A 21,332-nucleotide genomic window follows, 5' to 3' on the forward strand; every position below is an offset into this window, starting at 1 on the left:
GTGTCATAAACTTGCTAAATATATACACCTAAGGATAATATATCGAAAATTCAAATATATTCAATAATAATTACTCATCAACATTTCAGTTTGTCGGTCTGTTTATTTATATGGTAGTTTCTATGCTGGCAACAATTAACGTCAATTTTCCGAAATACTTTTATATATAATTTTTAGTTGGCTAGCAAAGATATTACTTATACAGCTAAGACTAGTAAAACAATTTCCTTTTAAACTTATAACTGTTTCGTATAATAGATTATTAAATCTATATTGGAGGCAATTTGTGACACTATATTTAATAAATTATTTAATTTCTTATTCTAATTTAAAACAGTGTTTAATTACAAAATTTATTCTGTCAACTGATCTGATCAGCTGTCAAAATAAAACCAAAATATTACTGTGACATAAAGACTTTTCTGAATTCATTGTTAGAAAATAATAGGTGTTCTAAATACGAAACTATGTCACTTAGTCACATATAACCATTATGTAAATAAATATGTATTTATGCAAAATATAATAATTACACAAAAATATAAGTGTAATGCTCATAAACTTTAGCTAGTAACAAATATAACCTCTAGACACATGTACGGTAAAACTGTATTTAGATGCCGACTAGTTAGTTATATTAGTTTAAGATGTTACAAGACCAACAATAATAAGAAGCTGTTGGAATTTCTAGCCAAAATGCCGAAGGTGAATACTCCGCGAATATCCGAAGCTCAACGTCAAAGACAACATATATCAAAAAAATCTGAAAAGTATGGCCCTAGCACAGTATACCTTCAGGTGATTGGGTCGGGAGCCCGAGGTGCGCCTAATACCTTGTATCTTTTCACTGATCAAAAACGGTATGTTGTTTTACTTTGATATGTATTTTTTGTAAGACTTTTTTTTTTACATGTACATAGTAAATTATTTAATTAGTATTTGTGCAAAGTTTGTTAAAATATATTGGATTTTCCACACATTCTCATTTTACATAATAAGGTTATTACTTAATATGTTCTGGAAACATTTTGATATTGCATATCAGATTTTTTATGGGATCTTTATGAAAATAATTTATAGCTTCTTGTTTAATTTATATTAGTACTTTTATTAGCCTATCATGATACACATATATAATTTTACATACCATATAGATTTATTGCAAGCTGTTGTGGAAGTTTCTTGCTAATTGCTATGTTTGGTTTCTCAATAAGTGGTAGAATAAAAAAAATACTATTGGAAAGTATTTAAATAAGGATTATATCTATTCTATTATTATTATATATACTAGCTGGCCCGGGAACCATTGCCATATTTTTGCCATATAAATTAAAATGGCTATTAAAAAATAGGGGTTGATGCTAGAAGGGTGTAAATTTATGGTTGTATGTATTTTTTAATCCTAAATAATAATAAAATGAAAATAAAATACTATGTTGAAAAAATAAAAAATATATATTTAGGGGTGGATATCCCTTACCACTTAGGGGTATGAAAAATAGATAGTAGCCGATTCTCAAAAATCAATTAAGCTGTTTGGGAGGAGTGTTGTAACTAACATTGTGACACAAGAATTTTATATATAAGATATTATATTCCATTTTTTATTAAATCCTTAATGGTAATTGAATTGAAATGTCTGTCATTTTCTATTAGTTTTTGATTATTATTCATCCTAGTTATCTGTTCAACTGCGGTGAAGGCACCCAGCGTCTTGCACATGAGCATAAAATAAAGCTATCTCGACTGGAACATGTTTTCATTACTAGTAAAACATGGCGTAATATTGGAGGTTTGCCAGGGCTGTCTCTTACACTGCAGGATGTTGGTGTTCCCAATATTACATTACATGGCCCTGAAGGATTGGTAAGTTTACATTTTTTACATATTTTGCTAGTATAATTCCTTCTTACTTTACTAATGTCATAAAAACACTATTGATATTGTTATGTGGACACATGTTGTATTATGAATTCAACATTTTATAAGAAAATCTTAATAAATGCTAGGTGAGGGTTATTATATTATTTTATTATTAGTATTTATTAACTAGAACTCATAATTCTCTCTTTCTTTGTTTCATAATAATTCAATCTAATTTTTCACCTAGGAAATGTAACTGGATGTCCTTTGTACAGGCCATTATAATAACCTAGCTTACTAGGTGTGACAGCAGTGACATAATGTAATGTAACATGTTACATGATTGAACATGTTATGTAAACATGTAACTTTTTATTTTGGAAATTTATTTTTACAGATATTATTAATATTTTAACATATATGTACATATATTTGAATGAGGAATAATTTGATAATGATAGCATATTTTTTAGATAGGTTTTATATTAATATGTAACAGAATGAACACAATTTCATAAACAGTCCAATATGGGAATTAATAATGAGGCTCATTCATATATATATTTATATAAAGACTATATGGTATATGTTCAAATATTTTTTGGCTTAGTTTAGTTATGGGTTCTATTACTGTGTGAACGTTATATATTTCAATACACATAAATTACAATCTCATGGGTATTTTTTTACAATTCCAGGATGAATTGTACAGTGCAACAAGAAGGTTTGTCATAATGAAAGACATGAATGTAACAATGGCTAAATGCAGTCCAAGTGAAGATTTTGAGGACAATGTTATGAATGTGAAATATGTGTTATTGTAAGTGAGTTCATTGATATACATAGAGGAATAAAATTATGCATTTTGGAGGAAAAGTATAGTAAAATTGTAGATAGAAAATTTTCCTCAAAGGAAACAAGGAACAATTATTATTGTTATATCATTGGAATTTGTTAAAGCACTTGTCTGAAATAAGACAATTGACAATGCAAAAAATGGACATTATAAATTTTTTTGTATTGTTTGTTGTTTATATAACAAATAATTACACATTGTGTTGTAACTTAAGGAAAACCTTGAAATATTAGATTTTGTACAAACCAGTTTTTTGCTACATGGCACATGTATTATTGTTTTTTTTATTGCCTGGTTATATTAAAAAGTGAAAAAAAATAAGTATAGTCTATTTTGTATACAATAATTAAATTATACTTTAATTTTAGAGACCAGCAAATGTGTTTGTATTATGTTTTAAATGAATAAATATATATATTCTAAGTATTTGTCCTGAATACCCAATATCATATAATTGTTTAACAAATTTTTATGAATATTTTTTTTACCAGAGGACCTCATGATAATCTTCTAGAAGGTAAAGAAATAAAGCCAGTGGCAAAGAAACAGAAACTGGAAAACCCTGTAGACAAAGAATTTGAAGAATTTACTCGTGATGATACAGACTATTATAGACAGGACATACGGAACCATGATGCAAATAAAAATAATAGAATGAAAGACAAGGAAAAACCTAAGGCTAGTTTTGATAAAGGTATATTGGGCATATTAAAATTTATCTATCAAAGTAATAATTATTTGTCTATTTCAATCGAGATCAAAATTATTTTTAGGCAAGATTATTTTTAATATTGAGAAAAAAAAACAGAATGCTATAATATACCATAGAAAAAATGACAAATGTAAAATAATTTGTTCCTATAAGATAGTTTTAGACAATTATGAAAATTTTTTAAAGGAACAAATTATTTTACATTTGATTTTTTTATCTGTCTAGATATTGATGACTATAATTATTCTAAAACAGTTTATTTACACACTTGTGCTGTTACAGTGTTACAGCTTGTGCCTTTCCTATTACATAAAAAGAGATAAAATATAGCTTATATCTGTCTACATGACAATTTGACATCAAAATTTCATTTATATCCATTCAACTAGGCATGAATAGGTAAGAAATAGATAAATAGACAGATTCAATTTGAATGTATAACATTAATAAATAAAATGTAGGTTATAAAGAACAAATGTTATTTGTTTTAGATGCAATGAAGAAAAAGACAGAAAATGTATTACATGAATTACAGAAAAAAAGCCACTGTTCTGTAGCTTATATTTGTACTTTGAAAGTAAGTAGTTTCTATTTAATTATTATTACAAGTATTAATTAATTAAGAAAATGTGTATAAAATAGTGACTCTATTTCCACCAAATGTTGAATTGTGTTATACATGAGAGCCTCTGTAACCACAGAACTGATTTAGACATAATATTCATTGAAAACACTCAGATTGATAGAAACAATCATACACATGAAAAAAAAAATATACCAGGCGAGAGTATCGAACTCGCAACGTAAGACGATGAGCTAAATCGCTAGACTACGTAGACTGTCATGTTTATTTTATTTTAATTTCTTAAATCTTCTATACAGAAACGCCTCGGGACACTAGACCTTGCGAAGTGCGTGGAATTCGGTGTGAAGCCCGGCCCATTACTGGGTCAGTTGAAGAACGGTCAAGATGTTGTGCTACCAGATGGCACGCTTGTTCTTAGCAAAGATGTAAAAACACCGGACGATCCTGGACCCGTTTTCATTGGTAAGAAAAGAAAATGTTGCAATATAAAGTCATATCATATATGCATTTTATAATTAGAATGGTAAATAAGCTAGTCAAGAGTGATAACAGAATGGTCAATAATATGAGGTAGCTGAATATATTATTAGCACTGTTCTCACTCGCCGTTCACAACTTAATAGTCGCATGACGCCAGCAGTGTGCAGTAGAGACGACATAATGTTTCCATCTCTTTCCCGTATATACTACAATATGTGAAATGATGTGTGGTATAAATTTATATATAAAATTATTAATGGATGTCTCCTGTATGTGTACAGTGTTGGAGGTACCAGATCTATCGTATTTGAAGGAAAGTGAGTTCTCTGCGCATTTCGATAACGGCACCAACCCACCGGAGAACATCCCACGTCTCGTGGTGCACTATACACCACCGCACGTGTTCAATCATTCCACGTACGTATTTTTGATTATTATAAGGCTTCTAATACGCTAATTTAAGATAATTTTCTTATGATGATAAAATATATAGTTATAAGTACGCACTCATACATAAAATTAGGAGTCACGCGCACTCTCGCACACACAAATACAATCAGGAAAAATCACACCATCTTTATGACCTTTCTGATTATGGGTAAACTGACGAACAGACGGTAAATGAAGTCTTTTATGGCCGTGATTTTTCGTAACGAAAACAAAAAGAAACGTTTCTTAACGGACGAAAAAACTTAATTTGAAATATAAAACATGGGAATTCAACCAACAGTATCAATATTTCAGTTACCGCTCATTCATGGCGATGTTCGGGCCGACCACGCGACATTTGGTGTTGAACACGCAGAATTCGTGTCTCGGGTCCGAAGCGGTGCATCGTACTCAGCACAAACTACATCTCCTCGATTCAGATATCTTCCCCCTATTGCGCGATGCCAGCCTGCCTGCAGTCTGGAACTCCCATCCACCATTGGCAAAAACCAATAGTCCTGTCCAACTGAAAGGGCTTGAAGAACTTAAAAATAAGGTGAGGTTTTGAATACTTAAAAAGAAAGAAAAATGACTGTCGATGATTGATGATGATGATATCATTTACGATCTAAAATAAAGCCATAAAAATAGTCTGAACTAAGATTGAATTAATTCTATTGAAGTAATAAAGTTACTCCCATGAGTATCTACACTATTATTATTATAAATGCAAAATTGTGTCCCTGTTTCTGTTAGTTACCTTTTAACGTCTAAACATATCTCAAAACAGTTTATCCTAAAGATTGATTGTATTATGAGGACGGACATATGCTAACTTTTCTCTCAAAAATAGGCATACGAAGTCGAGAGCAACAGCTAGTCGTAGACAAAAGAATCATAGATCGGACAAGAATTGGTGAAAACATCATGTAACATACCAAAAATGAAAATGACATTAATACCTTAATTTTAGAGTAGTGGAAAATACAAAACAATACAAATATGTTATTATTACGTAATAAATATGTGTCTATTTTTTATGTTTACTAGCTGTTACCCGCAACTTCATCTCTATAAACGTAAGTAGGTCCCTTATAGATATTTTTTTAAATAAAAGATTGCGTGGTTTCTTTTCGTTATCAAATTTTATTAATATCCATTCAGCGGTTTTAATATTAATTAGTTTTGTCAGCTATCTTGTTGTCCACAGGTAACAAACAGACAGACTGATACGCATTTATAATATTAGTATAGATTCCATATTTACACACTGACAGGAACAAATTCTTAATTTTGTAGTTTGCATATGTGGTGGTGGGTCCATTTTGTGCACTAATATTTTTAGATTGCCCTCGCGCAGTTCCAGAATATAATAAATATGGAGGGGTCATGTAAGGGCGACGGACACTGCGGTGATAATGAAGAAGAGAACAAGTTAGAAATAATCGCAGGCCGGACACTCAGTGTATTTCACTTGAGACCTAAGAAAACGCTTGACAGGTAAATACCAGAAAAATAAATTCAATTATAGAAATGCTTGGCGGGCTGAATGAACATGTTTAACAGGTCGCAATCTCTCCGCCGGCCACGTGTTTCTCATCCCTAATATGTAATTAACTTTCATTTACCATGGTTTATATTATCCATAGAGAATTTTAAATGCATTTTTATTTGATTAATGATAGTCAAGTCTTTCTTATGATTATTGATGTTTGTAATGTTCTTTAAACAACGTCAGGTCGGGCGCTTAGACATTCTTTTTTTAATTGAAATTGCTACATTACTCTTTCTGCAGCTGTTACATCTTGGTGAGGCTGAGAAGTAGTAACAATATATTCTTATACAAGAAATTATTCTTCTTTAGACCTTTAATAGGGCGTTAAATAGTGGAATAATAAACAGGTCTTTGGAACCGAAACTGCACATACAAGATTACATCCAAGAGACGATGGATGTGGACGGCTTTGTGACCAGCCTGGAGCAGTTCAGGCGGCAGGTGGAGACCATAAGATATACTAAAGGCAATGTGAAGGAGTACCCCAAAGTGGTGTTCCTTGGCACTGGCTCTTGTATACCGAGCAAGACTAGAAATACCAGTGGCATAGCTGTTCAAATTGAGTGAGTGCTTTCAACTTCCTTTTTTTTTTATATATTTACATGTATAGACAACGGTTAACCCCTTTGTTAGTTTGTTAATTAAGTTTGCTTTAGAACTTTATTGTTAACATTTTATGATGATCTGGACCTCATCCCAAAAACCCCAAAAGAAAAAAATGCACCGAGCATTTTATGCTTCGGCTACTCAAGTACCCAATAAATTATAATTACAGTCTATGTTTAATTGAATAAATTGAAGTAAATAATAATTAAAACTATAATAAGTCTAAATTAAATTAAAGTCAAATTCAAAACTATTGTTTATGTTTAGTTCATTGTCTTTGTGCTTTACCAAATACACAAACCATTGTACGGTTTGTGTACCATAGTTCTGTTTGCTATCGGTAATAAAAAAATAATATTGAATATGAACATGCCTGTATGTTAAGGGAGAGAATGACTTAAGAAAAGATGGATGGACATGGACATTAAAAAAGTAAGGTCAGATATGACAGCTAATTAGGAATAGTGGAAAAAGACGACATACAGCGCCAACGTCAAATAATAAGATATTCGTTAAAGCAGTGATGATGACGATTTCAATGACAGTAGATCAGTTTCTATAAGAGTCGTCTGGTAGTGTGTTACATTCTTATCCCATAATTTAATGAACTCTATACGTAAATTGTAGCAGCAAGCTTTGTTTGGGACTAGATGTCGCTGTGTAATAAACACAGAACTGATTTAGACTTATCAATCTGACATCAGTCCTTAAATAGTAAATTAATAAAATTAATTTCAGTGAAAATCGATCAATGCTCATGGATTGTGGTGAAGGTACATATGGTCAGTTGGTTCGTTTCTACGGCCCGAAACGTGTGGACGCGTTCTTAAGAACACTCAAGGCTATTTATGTGTCACATTTACATGCCGACCATCATATTGGTGAGTATATTGTATTATTCTATTTTGCATTGTGGAAGTGGCAGTAGCTTAAATTAACCATTTAAAATTACTTATTACATTACATACAAAAGTGCATGAAATTAAGTCGGATTTTATGACCTCGGTGGTCTAGAATAGATTTAGCACATACCGATGGGCGCAGGTTCGATTCCTCGGGCACGAAACAAACATTTGTATTCATGAGTCTTAATTGTTTGTTTAGGTATTCTCTATGTACATTATATGTATATTTACATAGAAAAATAAATGTATATGTTTATTATGTATATGGATTGTACCTTATTTTTAAAATTTAAATTTAGAATATAACATTATATTAATAAATAGGTTTAGTATGTAAATAAAAATCAATAAAAAAAGTCTACTTACAAATCCATTCTTATTTGTGTGCTCGAAATTTGTTACAATACATACTCAACGAATCTTTTCTCAGGTTTGATTGGCGTGCTCCAGGCAAGACGACGAGCATTTGAGGATATACATGAGGAGCAGGTGCAGCCAGTATATCTGCTGGCACCGGGACAGATAGTCACCTGGCTCTCATTATATGATCAACAATTCGAGCGGATACGTGCCGACTTTACCCTCATACCCAATCAGACCTTGGTGATTATATGTTTTATAAGCTATGTGTCAATACATACGATACACTACTATATAATACTAGCTGTGCCCGCTGTTTCACCCGCATGAAATTTATAGCTTATATGTTATTCTGATGTATAATCTATATTACTGTAAAGTTTCATCAAAATTCGTTCAGTTGTTTTTTACGTGAAGGAGTAACAAACATCCATACTCACAAACTTTCTAAAAAATAAGATTATACACAATAGCAAACATGAAATCATAATATTTCACACAACGCTACATCAGAAGAATTGTCTTAACATTGTAGCGAAATGGTATCACTGCACCACTGTAGCGTTATATATGATGTGATGAGGTGCCGCTACTTAATTATTTGTTCCTATAGTATCTAGGTGTGTGTTATACAGGTGTAATGATTGAACTACATTAATAATTTAATATAATTATTTGATAGTGCATTACATGGCTTATTACTAACACGTGCACTCAACGCGGAATCGTGACATGGACACGTGGTAATGTCTAAAGGTGCACGTGTGAGAGGTACTTGTATGCTGCTACCATACTAATATTATGAATTCGAAAGTGTCTGATCTGTCAGTCTGTGTTTGTAATATTTTAAACGACTAAACGGCTGCACGGATATTAAAGAAATTTGACGTAAACATAGATATCATGAGGATACACATATGCTATTTTTTCTCATTAAAGCAGAAAAGTTTAACCCTTACCTGCATAAAGTCGAACATATAATAAATTAGTGTTATATGATCCTCAGTCACACACTATAGTGATAGTATCCGATAGGTGAATGATAGGGCCTACGAATTTTTTTTATTATTTCACAATAACTTTATCACGAGTCTTCTCATGAAATTTTTACTTCTTAATAGATACAAGACGCAATAAACCAGAACAATGAGATGACGTCAGCCGTTTTGGCCAGCATCGGTGTTCAACAGATCCAAACGTGCTTCGTGTCGCACTGTCCCAATGCATTCGGAGTCGCTGTCAACGTTGACGGTCAATTTAAACTCACATACTCTGGAGACACAATACCCTGTGAGGAACTTGTTAAAATAGGTATGTATAATTTGTATACATATTATTTTAGGCATTTAAATTCCAATTTCATTACGTTATTGTCTATATTAATAGTGTCGTGGCTTAGTGGTTTACTAATCTGAATTAAAACTAAGAGGTCGTAAATTCAAATTTGGCCGACATTTAAAAAAATAAAATTACAGCCGCTTAGCGTCTGAAACAGGCACGCAGTCTTTTACGCACTACGTATACGGTACGGTAAGAAAAATATAAAATGTTTATGTGTTACGCAGGCGAAAACTCCACAATACTAATCCACGAGGCGACGATGGAAGATGAGTTAGCAGATGAGGCACGTATCAAGATGCACTCGACGACCTCACAGGCAATCGAGGCGGGCCGCCTTATGCGTGCTCAGTACACGTTGCTGACGCACTTCTCGCAGCGGTACGCGCGGCTGCCTCGCCTTAACCAGCATATACTCAACGACAACCACACTGTTGGCATCGCTTTCGATAACATGCAGGTGAGTGCAGGTATCTCTGTAGGAATATACAGGCTGTAAGGGACAGGTTGGTCATAACGAAAACAGCTGATTTAGATGAATGGTCTGTATAACATGCAGGTGAATGCAGGAATTTCTGTAGGAATATTCAGGCTGTTAGGGATAGGTTAGACAACGACAACAGTTGATGCAGATGAATCGTCTGAATCAGATTATTTTCCCACCGGAAATACGCTTGAGCTGAGTTTCTTGTCGGTTCTTCTTAGCTGTCAGTAAATTTGACAAATCAAAAAAGTCAGTAATAAACCTACATGAATAAAGATATATTGTTTTTTTTATTTTGATACCACTGCACTCCAATACCCTGGAAACCTGTGTTGAATTTGCCACAATGTCTATTCAAAACAAACAACACGTTAATTATATGATTATAATAATACTGAAAATTTGTCACTATTGTGGTATAAAAAAATTAAGAGATTGTAAAATATTGTGTGTGTACAGATCACAATGGGAGATTTGGAGCTACTGCCCTATATATACGCGCCGCTGCAGCTAATGTTCGCTGAGCACTGCGTCGAGATGGAGCTAAAGGCCGCACACCGCGCGCGGCAGAAGGAAAGAATTTCCCCGCCCGCCTCCGCTTCTGCTTCCGTCCCCGCCGGTACCGACCACGCGCAAGCTGCTACCGGCAGCTGTAGTTAGTACTGTCCAATAAATCTTCAGTTACACTGGTTAACATTTTAAGGGCCATCATTAAATTATGTCATATGTATTTTTTGTTATCGAGTGGTAATGGAATGGTGCACCCGTGGAGGATGAAAAGATGAGCTTAAGGTCAAGTCAGTTAGCCCATCATGACAAATTTACCAGGAACTTATCACAATGGTTTTCAGGTGGAACCACGTGGAGGAGTGATATGGTGCATTGATGGCAATGGGTGCATTCATGCACATTACTAAAAATCCCATTACCTCCTGTCATATTTATTTCATGATTCGTAAAACAAGCACTGCATAGATTGGGATTGTTTAGATCGCTCTATGAACATTTCTGAGAATGGAAGGTCAAAAGTTTTGGTCCTCCCCCTTCTGTTCTCGTCACAGATAATAATATCTCAGGACAATTCGCACAGCGTCATCTAGTCCCAAGCAAAGCATTGAGTTATGGGTATTAGACAACTGTTAGAAATAGTATGTATGTACAATATTATGAATGGAATTATGTGAATTGCCTTAGAATAGAGTTTTCAATAAACTACACATTTAAAATTCCATATTTAGTATGGAGATGTCTTATTTTTTTATATATTCGTGCATTAATTATAGTGTAAAGTGATAGAATTGTATTAGGCTAATATATTCATTTAAATATAGTTGATTTGATTCATAATTCTCATTTACCTATTAATAGCAGTGTATTTAGTATCTGATACATATGTAATATGTACTTGTTGTATTTGAATATTGTTACTTTCATAATAAAGTAATGTGTTGTTAAATTAATACTAGTTTATATTTATTACCCTTAGTATTCATCAGAGATTTTTTATGATTATTTTGTTTTTTTTTTTAACACAATGAATACAAACTAAATATTGAAGAAAGAAGCAGGTACAAAAAGCGGTTTAATCGCTAACGCAATTTCTTTCAAACAACCTTAGGAAAGAGAGTATTACTATAAATGTAATAGGCATACAAATATAGTATATGAGTGGTTATAAGCTATAAAGCACTACAATAATAAAAAATACTACTACATTAGTGATTTGTGTATAAATATAAAAACTTATGTAAATGAACCAAAATTAAGTGTACGAGTGTACACCGCTATGGGTTTAAAAAGTAATAATAATAAATTATTACGCGCATAAAAACATTCATACGCGTTTGGAAAACAAGCTGAAGATCGAGCAACCGTTACTTACGAAGTTCATGTCAGAACCGAATGTCATGCCTCCGTACAATTTAGGCATAAAATGGAACGAATTTCAGCAAAGAATAACCCGTGTCGGGTAGCGGTGTGGGCGCCGGCCACGCCCGTAGCTATCACGTGCCAAGCGGCCAACTCCGCGCCAGCACGGGTGCACGCGCGCTACAGGGAGAGCCATGCTTCTAGTTAGTCCACCAATTTTTCGATAGAAACCATAGGATACATTCTGTTATGTTGTGGAGAAATTTATAAAAGTAATTATATAGAGTAGTATGGTGTTAGTCAACAATCACTGAAGGGTTTGTTTGTTTGAACGCGCTAATCTCAGGAACTAGTGGTTTTAAAAATTGAAAAATATTTTTTGTGTTGGATAGTCCTTTTGTCGAGGTAGGCTTTAAGCTATATAACATTACGCTACGACCAATAGGAGCGGAGCAGCAATGAAACATAGTGCAAAAGGAAAGGGGAAATGAGGTAGTATAAAATAAAAATTATGAAATCTATATTAAGAAGTACTAAATGTCAACTCGAACTTTGTGTAAATTTATACAATTTAACTACAGGATTAAGACAAGAATTAAAAGGGATGACGATCACTGGTTTTGTAAGAAGACGTCGTAGCAACTCGTCGCCCACGAAAACACAGCCTAGCACACCCAGTATGAATTTAATTTCCTTACATAAACATTGCATATCAAATGTCGTGAAGCATATAGAATATATATAGTATATTTTTTTTATTGTTTAATAAAGTGATAAGGAGAAGACATTGTACAGTCGTATGCGTAGGCATATTTTTTAAATAACTTCAATGCAGAAAATACCAAGGTAAAAATACATATGGCGGCCGTATGTCTTACGGCATTTTCTACCAGTCAACCAGAGGTTGTGCAGTGTGTATAAGACCGCCAAGCAGTTTATGTTGTTAGTGTGTTTCAATTGACGGGTGAAATCATATTATACGAAGTCATGACGTCTTAGTCCTCCAAAAGCATGCCTATATTTTTTTTAATGGATGATAATTGAATGTTGCTCCCTATTGCTATCAGTTTAAGCTGGCGGGGCGCCAGTGGAGGATAATGTACGAGGTCAGGTCAATTTGCCCATCTTTACAATTTTACAAGAATTTATCACGGTATCTAGATGGAATCTGGCATTGTTAACAATTGAGTCAACAGTCTACATTACTAACAATCCCCTCACCCCGCATACCTACGGTTGCCAGTTAACATGTCAGCTCGTTGTGAATGCGCAAGGTGCAAGATCCCATCTTAAGTATTTAAATGACTTGGGTAACTTAGGTGGTGATTACACGAATAAATAAAAATTAAATTTTATTGTTTCGTGTAAGGGTCGCAGAATAGTGGATACGCTACGCCACGTATTCGGAACGGTAATTCGCCGGATAAGATGGCGGACGTAATCAATACACGTAAATATTTATTATTATTTTATTTATTGTAGCAATCATTCAGAATAAGCCACCTGCCGTGGTTTTCTCTGCAGAATTTCACAGCCCTCGTGTACTATTTGTCTTCCTAATTATCGGCACTCAGACAGACTCTACTGTTCTCACTCGCCGTTCATAACTTAATGCCCGCATGACGTTAGCAGTGTGCGCTAAAGAGGACATAATGCTTCCTTCTCTTTCCCACGTATGCTACACCAGCATAGTGGCATAGTGATTTTAAGTTGAGTGTAGTACGTTTGGAATTTTTAAAGAAAAATTAACGCATTAACTTTGTAGGTCACTGTTCCAGATCTAATTCTAGAGCTAATGAAAATATTTTATAGGTAACTACAGACAATCTAGGGAGACTATAAGAAAGCTTAGGAAACTCTGCTCTAGATGCTCTAAAATACAGTATTTCCATAGGTGTATATTAAGGTTGCTCAAATATTTGCATCGTAGACCTAACATTACGAACTTATACAGTTAATATTTGCCATCATTTTTGTATAAAACACTGTACCTACTATACAATACCTTATTAGTAATTATTATTGCATATCTATAATTTTGACGTATTTTTATACTCTATTAGATTATTTCATGATATATTTCACAGCTCGAACTACTAGTGAGACTTCAAATGTAAGCAGAGAACAATCTGAACGTAGTAAAGTCGTGTCAAACGCCTCCTCAAAATACGTCATTGATAGTAAGTGAATATTAATTTTGTTTCATTAAATAGGTATACAGTCCACTGCTGATGTTTGACCATCGAGGTACTTGCGCCCTTTGTAAATATTGACTATTAATAGTGTAAAATTCGTATGTTGAAAGAGCCTCAGGTAAGTTCCATACTCGCAGTCTTCTTGTGTTTGATTCGCTTTCAGAATGAGTGCGTGAATTCCGAAAAAATGTAAATTATCCAAAGTGCTTAAATTTATTTTAATATACAATATTTCTCTTCTATTCTATTATACGTCAATAGAGACAACTCTATTACCTTTATATCAAAATATATTGTGATTTTCTTTTATATTTTGTGCCCTGGACTACTTACAACCTGCCATCTAATCCTAAAATAAGCAGAGCTTGTGCTATGAGTATAAGAGAAGTGGGTTGTTTTTTAGAAATGTGTGCTTGGCAGTGGATTCATCGCAATATATTAATATATTTCTCCATTTAAGGTCGCTCCAAAACTATTAACACTGAATGTCGTGTTTCCTGCAATGACAATATTATTCATGGTGAGTGAATAGTTGGTTGATTTCATATAATCACGTATAATTCCATATGGGGTAGTCAGAGATTGTAGTCATTGTAGTTATAAATAAAAGTTAATAGGGAAATATCTATTTATTTCAGGAACTACAAACGGTTACGGCAAACCTTTAGTGACGCCACTAAATAAGAAGATTACCATCATGAGGGACATTTCACGATCCGTCAAACCAAGTTAGTCAAAAAAACAATAATAACGATAGGTATGTCTATATCGATAAATATAAACTAATTGAGTGTTCTTCTTGCAGGTGAAAAGGATAAGAAAAATCCAGTCAGCCGGAATAGGTCACCAATAAAAGGTGCGTATGTACGAGTATAATATTGAGATAACAATATTTAGCCTTTGGAAAAGTTTTTTTGTTGTTTTACCTAGGTAGATTTTGTAAAGAGTTATTTGCGTACGTATTTTCACCTATTAGACAAGACGGAATTAAGGATTTATGGGGCGGCTAAAGGCCAACTCTTGCTTGACAGATACGGTTTTAGTCTTAGGGCTCCACTAGGGGCTTTTTTCATTCATTATGATATCTATTGTATGTCTATTTTTCAAGCGGAACACAAAGGCATGTCTTCGCCGATTATTCACAAAAAGTTGGACAGTTCACCCAAATTACGTAAGTAATATTTTTATATAAAATAAGTATAAATAAGTATTATGATATACGATGAGACAGCTTTCCGAATGAGTGGTAGATTAATAAAATAAGTATGACTATTCAAATGTGCCTATATTTAAGTTTATTTTGATAATATTTATACCGACTCACGTACCTACATGTGGAATATTAATATTATTAAAATTATAAATTCGAAAGTTTGTGAGTATGGATGGATATTTGTGACTCCTTCACCCAGAAACTACTGAACGGATATTGTTGAAACTTTACAGTAATACAGCTTATACGTCAGAATAACACATAGGCTATAAATTTCACTATAATAATATTTTTTGACATATTCTATTAATTTTAGTTATTGTTTCCGTATTTTTCCTCACAAAACCCTCAATACCTCTCACTCATCAGGTACATCAGATACCTCCTCTTCAGGCCTTGTATTATATTATTATACACTTTCATTTCAGTATATCCGCTTAGAGTAGACATTGTGGGAAGCGTTCTGTTGCATTTAATATATTGGAGAATGGCTCGCGTGGCCACTCTCCTGTACCCGGGACGATCTCTCCTCTTGTTTACAATAATTGCTGTTGGTGTTTTGTTTTGGACAGCCGCTAAGAGTACCGTATCTGGAAACAAATTGCGGTGTTCAACCAATCCCAATACGAAACCGGGTACAAAACATGTGATGGGTAAACTACCGGTGCCGAGCAAGCGTTAGTCAATTCTCTAATACCTCTATTTTATATTAGTAGGTACTAGCTGACCCCGCAAATGTTTTTGCCATATAAATTAAAATCACTATAAAAAATAAGGGTTGGTGACAGAAGGGTGAAAATTTCGGGTTGTATGTATTTTTTAATGACAAAAGAAAAAGAATATTACACAAAGAACACATACACAAAAGAAATTGTCCAACCCGGTGAACAACCCTTATCACTTAGGGGCTTGAAAAGTAAATAGTAGCCGATTTTCAGACCTACTGAATATGCATATAAAATTTCATAAAAATTGTCGTATCAAGCTGTTTCGGAGAAATACGGTAACTAACATTGTGACACGAGAATTTTATGTATATATAAGATTTAACATAATAATAGATAATATTTTCATTCTATATGCTATTAGAGTAAGATCATGGTTTACTTAGGTGTACTAATTGACGATCTCGAAAGTCTAGCAGTTTAGCACGCCCTCTACTTCCGATGGCCGCGGGTTTGATTCCCCGCACGGTGTATATGTATAAATATAATGATATTTATACATACACATATATCATGTACATTTGCATTTATAATGTTTTCTATATATAATATAATATGTATGTATATGCAATAAAAATTTATTTAAATATTACTAGCTCTTCTTAGCTTTGGACTAGACGACGCTGTGTGAATTGTCCTGATTATATAATAAAATATTCAATCTTATTTCAGAAGCAAGAATACCATCAACCTCTCCTAACAGATATAATAATAGTCCTAATCGACAAGTCAGATCAGCAAACGGTAAAGGTTTTATTTAATTCTTCTCGCACACACTAATATTTACAAAATAAAATGAGTTCTATTTTCTTTGTTAGTCCAAAATTCGCAAGATTTGCTTCGAGATGCGACTAGGACTCGCTGAGGGTAATAAAGTCAATCTCTCAAAGAGTACTATTTTGAATAACTGCACCGCATTAAGCAGCCACATAGCCAATTATTTAAAAATAGATGACCCAGGATCGTAGTGTATATAAATCTCTAAGGGATCAAGTCGCGAGGCCTGAACCCCTAGAGGTTCATAATAGTTCATATGTACTCAGAACGCATATATTTCGAACGCCTTGAAATGGGTCAGGGAATTGATCAGAAGGAGCGATATTGAGGCAGTGGTAATAAGCGCTCTTGATCGTCTCGAGTGTAGATAAATCATCGTCAGAGAGTTCAGAAAGTGGCTTATAATAATGATTATGATTCACGTAACGTGTTTAGGTTAATCGTGCTTGTATATGTTTATTCATATTTCAGATACAAAAGGATCTACGTCATATAGTAAGATGAAAACAACAAAGCTATCTTCCCAAAATAGCAAAGGCCCCTGTTCGTCAGGTACATGTCAATTATTCTCTTAAAGGTCATGACTTGCTTAGCGCTTCTTACACATAACATTTTTTCTTCTTCTTACCCACCGAACCTATGTACATTTTCGGAAACTAACAGATTATATCGTTTTTTCCTTTTTACGTGTGAGAATCTTCCAAATACTATCCATCCGCCGAAGGGAAGGCTGTTGGGATATATGATGTAGGTATACCTAGGTAGGTTTTAAGTGGGTAAAAATCCTATATTTTACCCACTTAACGGCAAAGGTAGGCTACCTTTGCCGTTTGCCTTTGACGTTAGCATTGTACCGCGATTCCAGCAGTGTTGGTCCATCCTCTAGATCTCTTATATCATTTCTGTTAGGGCAACTACTTCGCCCGACTTAGTTAAGGTGATGTGAGTACACGACTTCTAAGCCGTTCTGGGATGCTGCCCTCAAGGCGCGCGCCGTGGCCTTAGTGGGGTACAGAGAGGGGGGAAGTAATAGGTGTATCCTACATTAACGATAAGTTAATATTTAACCGAATTAAAATTAAATATATATCGATTATAATATGTATATATCACATTGTAATCGAAAATGATAGAATAGAAAAATAGATTTCTATTTTATAATATATTTTTTTGAATGTAGCAAAAACGGAACCATATAAGAATTCGTCATGCGTGAAGCGGCCATGTCCTGAGCCCAGAGCCCGACTTTGCACCAAAGATACTAAGAGTGAGGCTGTTAAGAATGATTCAGTACCTCTCCGTGATATATTGACGGAGCTAAAGCGACCATTGTACAAAGATTTACCTGGCGTGGGTAGGCTCGGCTGTAAGTTTTTTGATCGCTTTTTTAAATGTTATATGTAGTGTAGTTTTCAGCAGTTCTTATAGTACTAGCATGATATGTTGTATAGGTATTTTTATCACTTGAGAATAAGCCTATACAGTGACCTTACTTAATAACATACTATATAAGCGTTTCCTCAGCGTTTGAGTATGGTTGTAGTCTAGTCCTCGACTACCCCGACTTACTGCCGGTTGCATATTTAATAAAGAAGAATATTATACTGTATATACTTTTACAGCTGGAATTTATAGTAACAGAAGTTTTAAGCCACAATTAGAGGATATTAAAAGCTCATTTTTACTACTGAACAAAAAGGGACCGGAGGAAAAATTTAAGGCCAATGTGGACCATAGTAATTATCCATACATACTTTCTATATGTATATGTATCAACGTTATTGTATTATCATTAGACTAGTATGTAGTAGATTTTTTTTTATGGAAGATAATGGGATGGTGCACCCGCCTGCGCTAAGGGTTTACGCTGGCGGGGCACCAGTGGAAGATGATAAGATGAGCATGAGGTCAGGTCAGTTAGCCCATCGTGACAAATTCACCAGGAATTTATCACGATGGTTTCCAGGGGGAACCGCGTGGAGGTCAACCTTACATGGTACATTGATAGTAATAGGTTCATGAGTCCACACTACTAACAATCCCCTTCCCCCCTATGTAGTAGATTAGTAGTAGGACATTAGTAGTAGAATCATTGACACATACAGTTGGTATAATTATTTTTCGGCATGTATCAGAGGCTCTACGGGTTAAGCAGGTGTACATCATTTTTTAAGTCGGAAACAAAAGTATGATTTTACACAAGTTTATTACAGGTTAGACATTTTGTGTTCAACATCGAATTCAAAAGAATAATGTCTACACTATGAATACACATCTATAACACCTTGCTAAAATTTCCTGTACAGACAAAAAACAATCTTAAACAATAGTAGACAGTTATCATTTTTGCAATGTAACAGAGAAATATAATAAGAAAAAATCAAGGGATCTTAGTATCGGGAAATCACGAATATAAATAAAATGTGGTATGATCCCATGATTTTTCCTAATTGTATGAATGACTGCATATGAATTAATAAATATATTATACTTTTATGGCTATATTTCAAGTTATTAACTAGTTCTAAAGTCATGTTATGATGTGTATATTTTGTGATTTTTAAAGTAACACTGTTCTATTATTTTTAGTGAATAATGGACTGACTCTGCCTTCACATAAATTTTCAAGAGTCACTAATTATTGTGAGTTGAAGTAATATAAAGGTTCCGGTCCCATTTTCACAGAAAGTAATAGAAAACATATTGCATTATTAAATACATTTATTCATTTATTAATTTGTAACATATTTTCTAATTTTCAGGAAAACCTAAAGAAGTTCCCAGACCAATGAGAATTGTCAATGAGGAACAAAGAAGAAAACAGATTGTAGAAGCAAAACAGAAATTTCAAAGCAAACAGTTCTGGAATGACTCAAGCAAGTTCAATTACTCAGTATTTTAAATTTCATTGTTAATTTAATATTGTGATTTATATATCTGAGATTAAAGTATGGTTTTCTATTTCAGGATATGATAAAATTGAAGGGCTGAATTGGATCTCATGGAAGTAAACTTCATTAATTGAAATAATATTCTGTATTTTATAAATTTAAAGTAACACTGCTGTTATGTCTAATGTTAAACTTTACGAGCATAATGATTATTGATTAAAAAAATTGAAAAATGTCGTTTTACTACTCTTTGGAACCTGATGATCCTTTTCCATCTTTCTCTTCTTTGTCATCCTTGTCATCTTTATCTTTCTTAAGGTGAGACATGGCATTCCTAATGGCCTCACTCTGGGGATCCACTCCAGGTAGGTTTTCCAATACACTTTGTAGGAATGCCGGGTCATTCATTACTTCAGCATACTCTTCAGAGACATCCATGCTCTCTTCAGCCGCTGGTGGAGCATCTTGCTGCATGCTCATTTGCATAGCAAGAGCAATTTGTTCCTCCTCCGACAATTCCATGGCTTCACGGCCCAATGACATGGCAAGAGCCCGCTCCATGCCAGTGTTTTCAGTTTCTGTCTTCCCAGCCTCTCCTTCAGTAGTAGTCTGTTGGCGCCGCGATTCCTCCTCCTGGCGTTGTCTCTGTTCTTCCATAGACACACGGAGAGCTAGGGCGAGTTCTGGATCTTCATTGGGATCAACACCAAATTCATATGGTGATAGTCCAGAGCCAGATGGACCGGCTCCATCACCACCAATTAGTGGACTGGTTATGAGAGCTTCAGACAGAACTATACACCCCCCAGCGGGCACAGACACAAGGTGACTTCCTCCAGATGTATTATCTTTGCCGTTTAAGGTATTAACAAATGATGTTAAGAGGGGATTATTGTCAGAGTCCTCACCAAAAGAAACAACGTCGCAATTTACTTTTTCTTTCTTTAATTTCTTGGCGAGTTTAACGAGCTCCTTCTCATCAGTGTTCACAGGAGAGCCGACGAATACTACAATACGCATTTTATGGTTCTTTCCCTGACGATGCTTCAGTGCCAAGTGAGCGATTCTTATTCCAGTTAATAAATTAATGTCTCCATTGGGTTGTACACGATGCAGTTTCGACAATATACGACCGACATCACTAGTTAAAGTGGCTAGAACCTCGACATTTGCCAATGTCAGCAAACCAACATTGTTTTCAGGATTTGAACGAGTTTTAGAGTGACATACCAGGTTTACAGCATCTTGCTGTGCTTGGAGTCTCGTGGGCAGAAAATCTCCATTTCTCATGTAATCACTATTGTCCACACAGATCATAGTACTTTCTAAGACCATTTTTATTTAATTGTTTATGAGTTATTAAATGAATAAATGTTTTGTTCAATATTGTTACAAATAATGAAATTTGCTGTATAATCATACAATCATAGACTAACAGAATTGACATACCATTTTTCATGACTGCATAAATTTCAAAGCACAGATCCA

At 34.0% G+C, this 21,332-nt stretch overlaps 2 protein-coding genes across 2 annotated transcripts; one reads left to right on the forward strand and one right to left on the reverse strand.

Moving 5' to 3' along the window:
• Nucleotides 1-399: 399 nt before the first annotated feature.
• On the forward strand, nucleotides 400-20,013 carry LOC131852451 (ribonuclease Z, mitochondrial). Its single transcript, XM_059203107.1, has 29 exons — nucleotides 400-860; nucleotides 1,680-1,866; nucleotides 2,562-2,683; nucleotides 3,211-3,413; nucleotides 3,923-4,008; nucleotides 4,314-4,479; nucleotides 4,779-4,914; nucleotides 5,242-5,482; nucleotides 6,272-6,426; nucleotides 6,829-7,044; nucleotides 7,826-7,968; nucleotides 8,423-8,595; nucleotides 9,474-9,663; nucleotides 9,918-10,150; nucleotides 10,634-10,829; nucleotides 12,124-12,246; nucleotides 12,625-12,720; nucleotides 14,131-14,223; nucleotides 14,699-14,758; nucleotides 14,877-14,966; nucleotides 15,044-15,094; nucleotides 15,347-15,409; nucleotides 15,880-16,128; nucleotides 16,849-16,920; nucleotides 17,425-17,505; nucleotides 18,134-18,319; nucleotides 18,576-18,689; nucleotides 19,716-19,829; nucleotides 19,921-20,013. Exons 1-29 carry the CDS (start codon nucleotides 595-597, stop codon nucleotides 19,962-19,964), a joined length of 4,149 nt encoding a protein of 1,382 aa, XP_059059090.1. The 5' UTR covers nucleotides 400-594; the 3' UTR covers nucleotides 19,965-20,013.
• Nucleotides 19,851-21,290, reverse strand: LOC131852450 (26S proteasome non-ATPase regulatory subunit 4). The gene has a single exon (XM_059203106.1). The coding sequence runs from the start codon at nucleotides 21,177-21,179 to the stop codon at nucleotides 20,088-20,090; it is 1,092 nt and encodes a 363-aa protein (XP_059059089.1). The 5' UTR covers nucleotides 21,180-21,290; the 3' UTR covers nucleotides 19,851-20,087.
• Between the last annotated feature and the right edge of the window lie 42 nt (nucleotides 21,291-21,332).

This window comes from Achroia grisella, unplaced genomic scaffold, assembly GCF_030625045.1.
Source record: "Achroia grisella isolate CSIRO2021 unplaced genomic scaffold, CSIRO_AGI_Agris_v1 utg853, whole genome shotgun sequence".
In the NCBI taxonomy this organism is placed as follows: Eukaryota; Metazoa; Arthropoda; class Insecta; order Lepidoptera; family Pyralidae; genus Achroia; species Achroia grisella.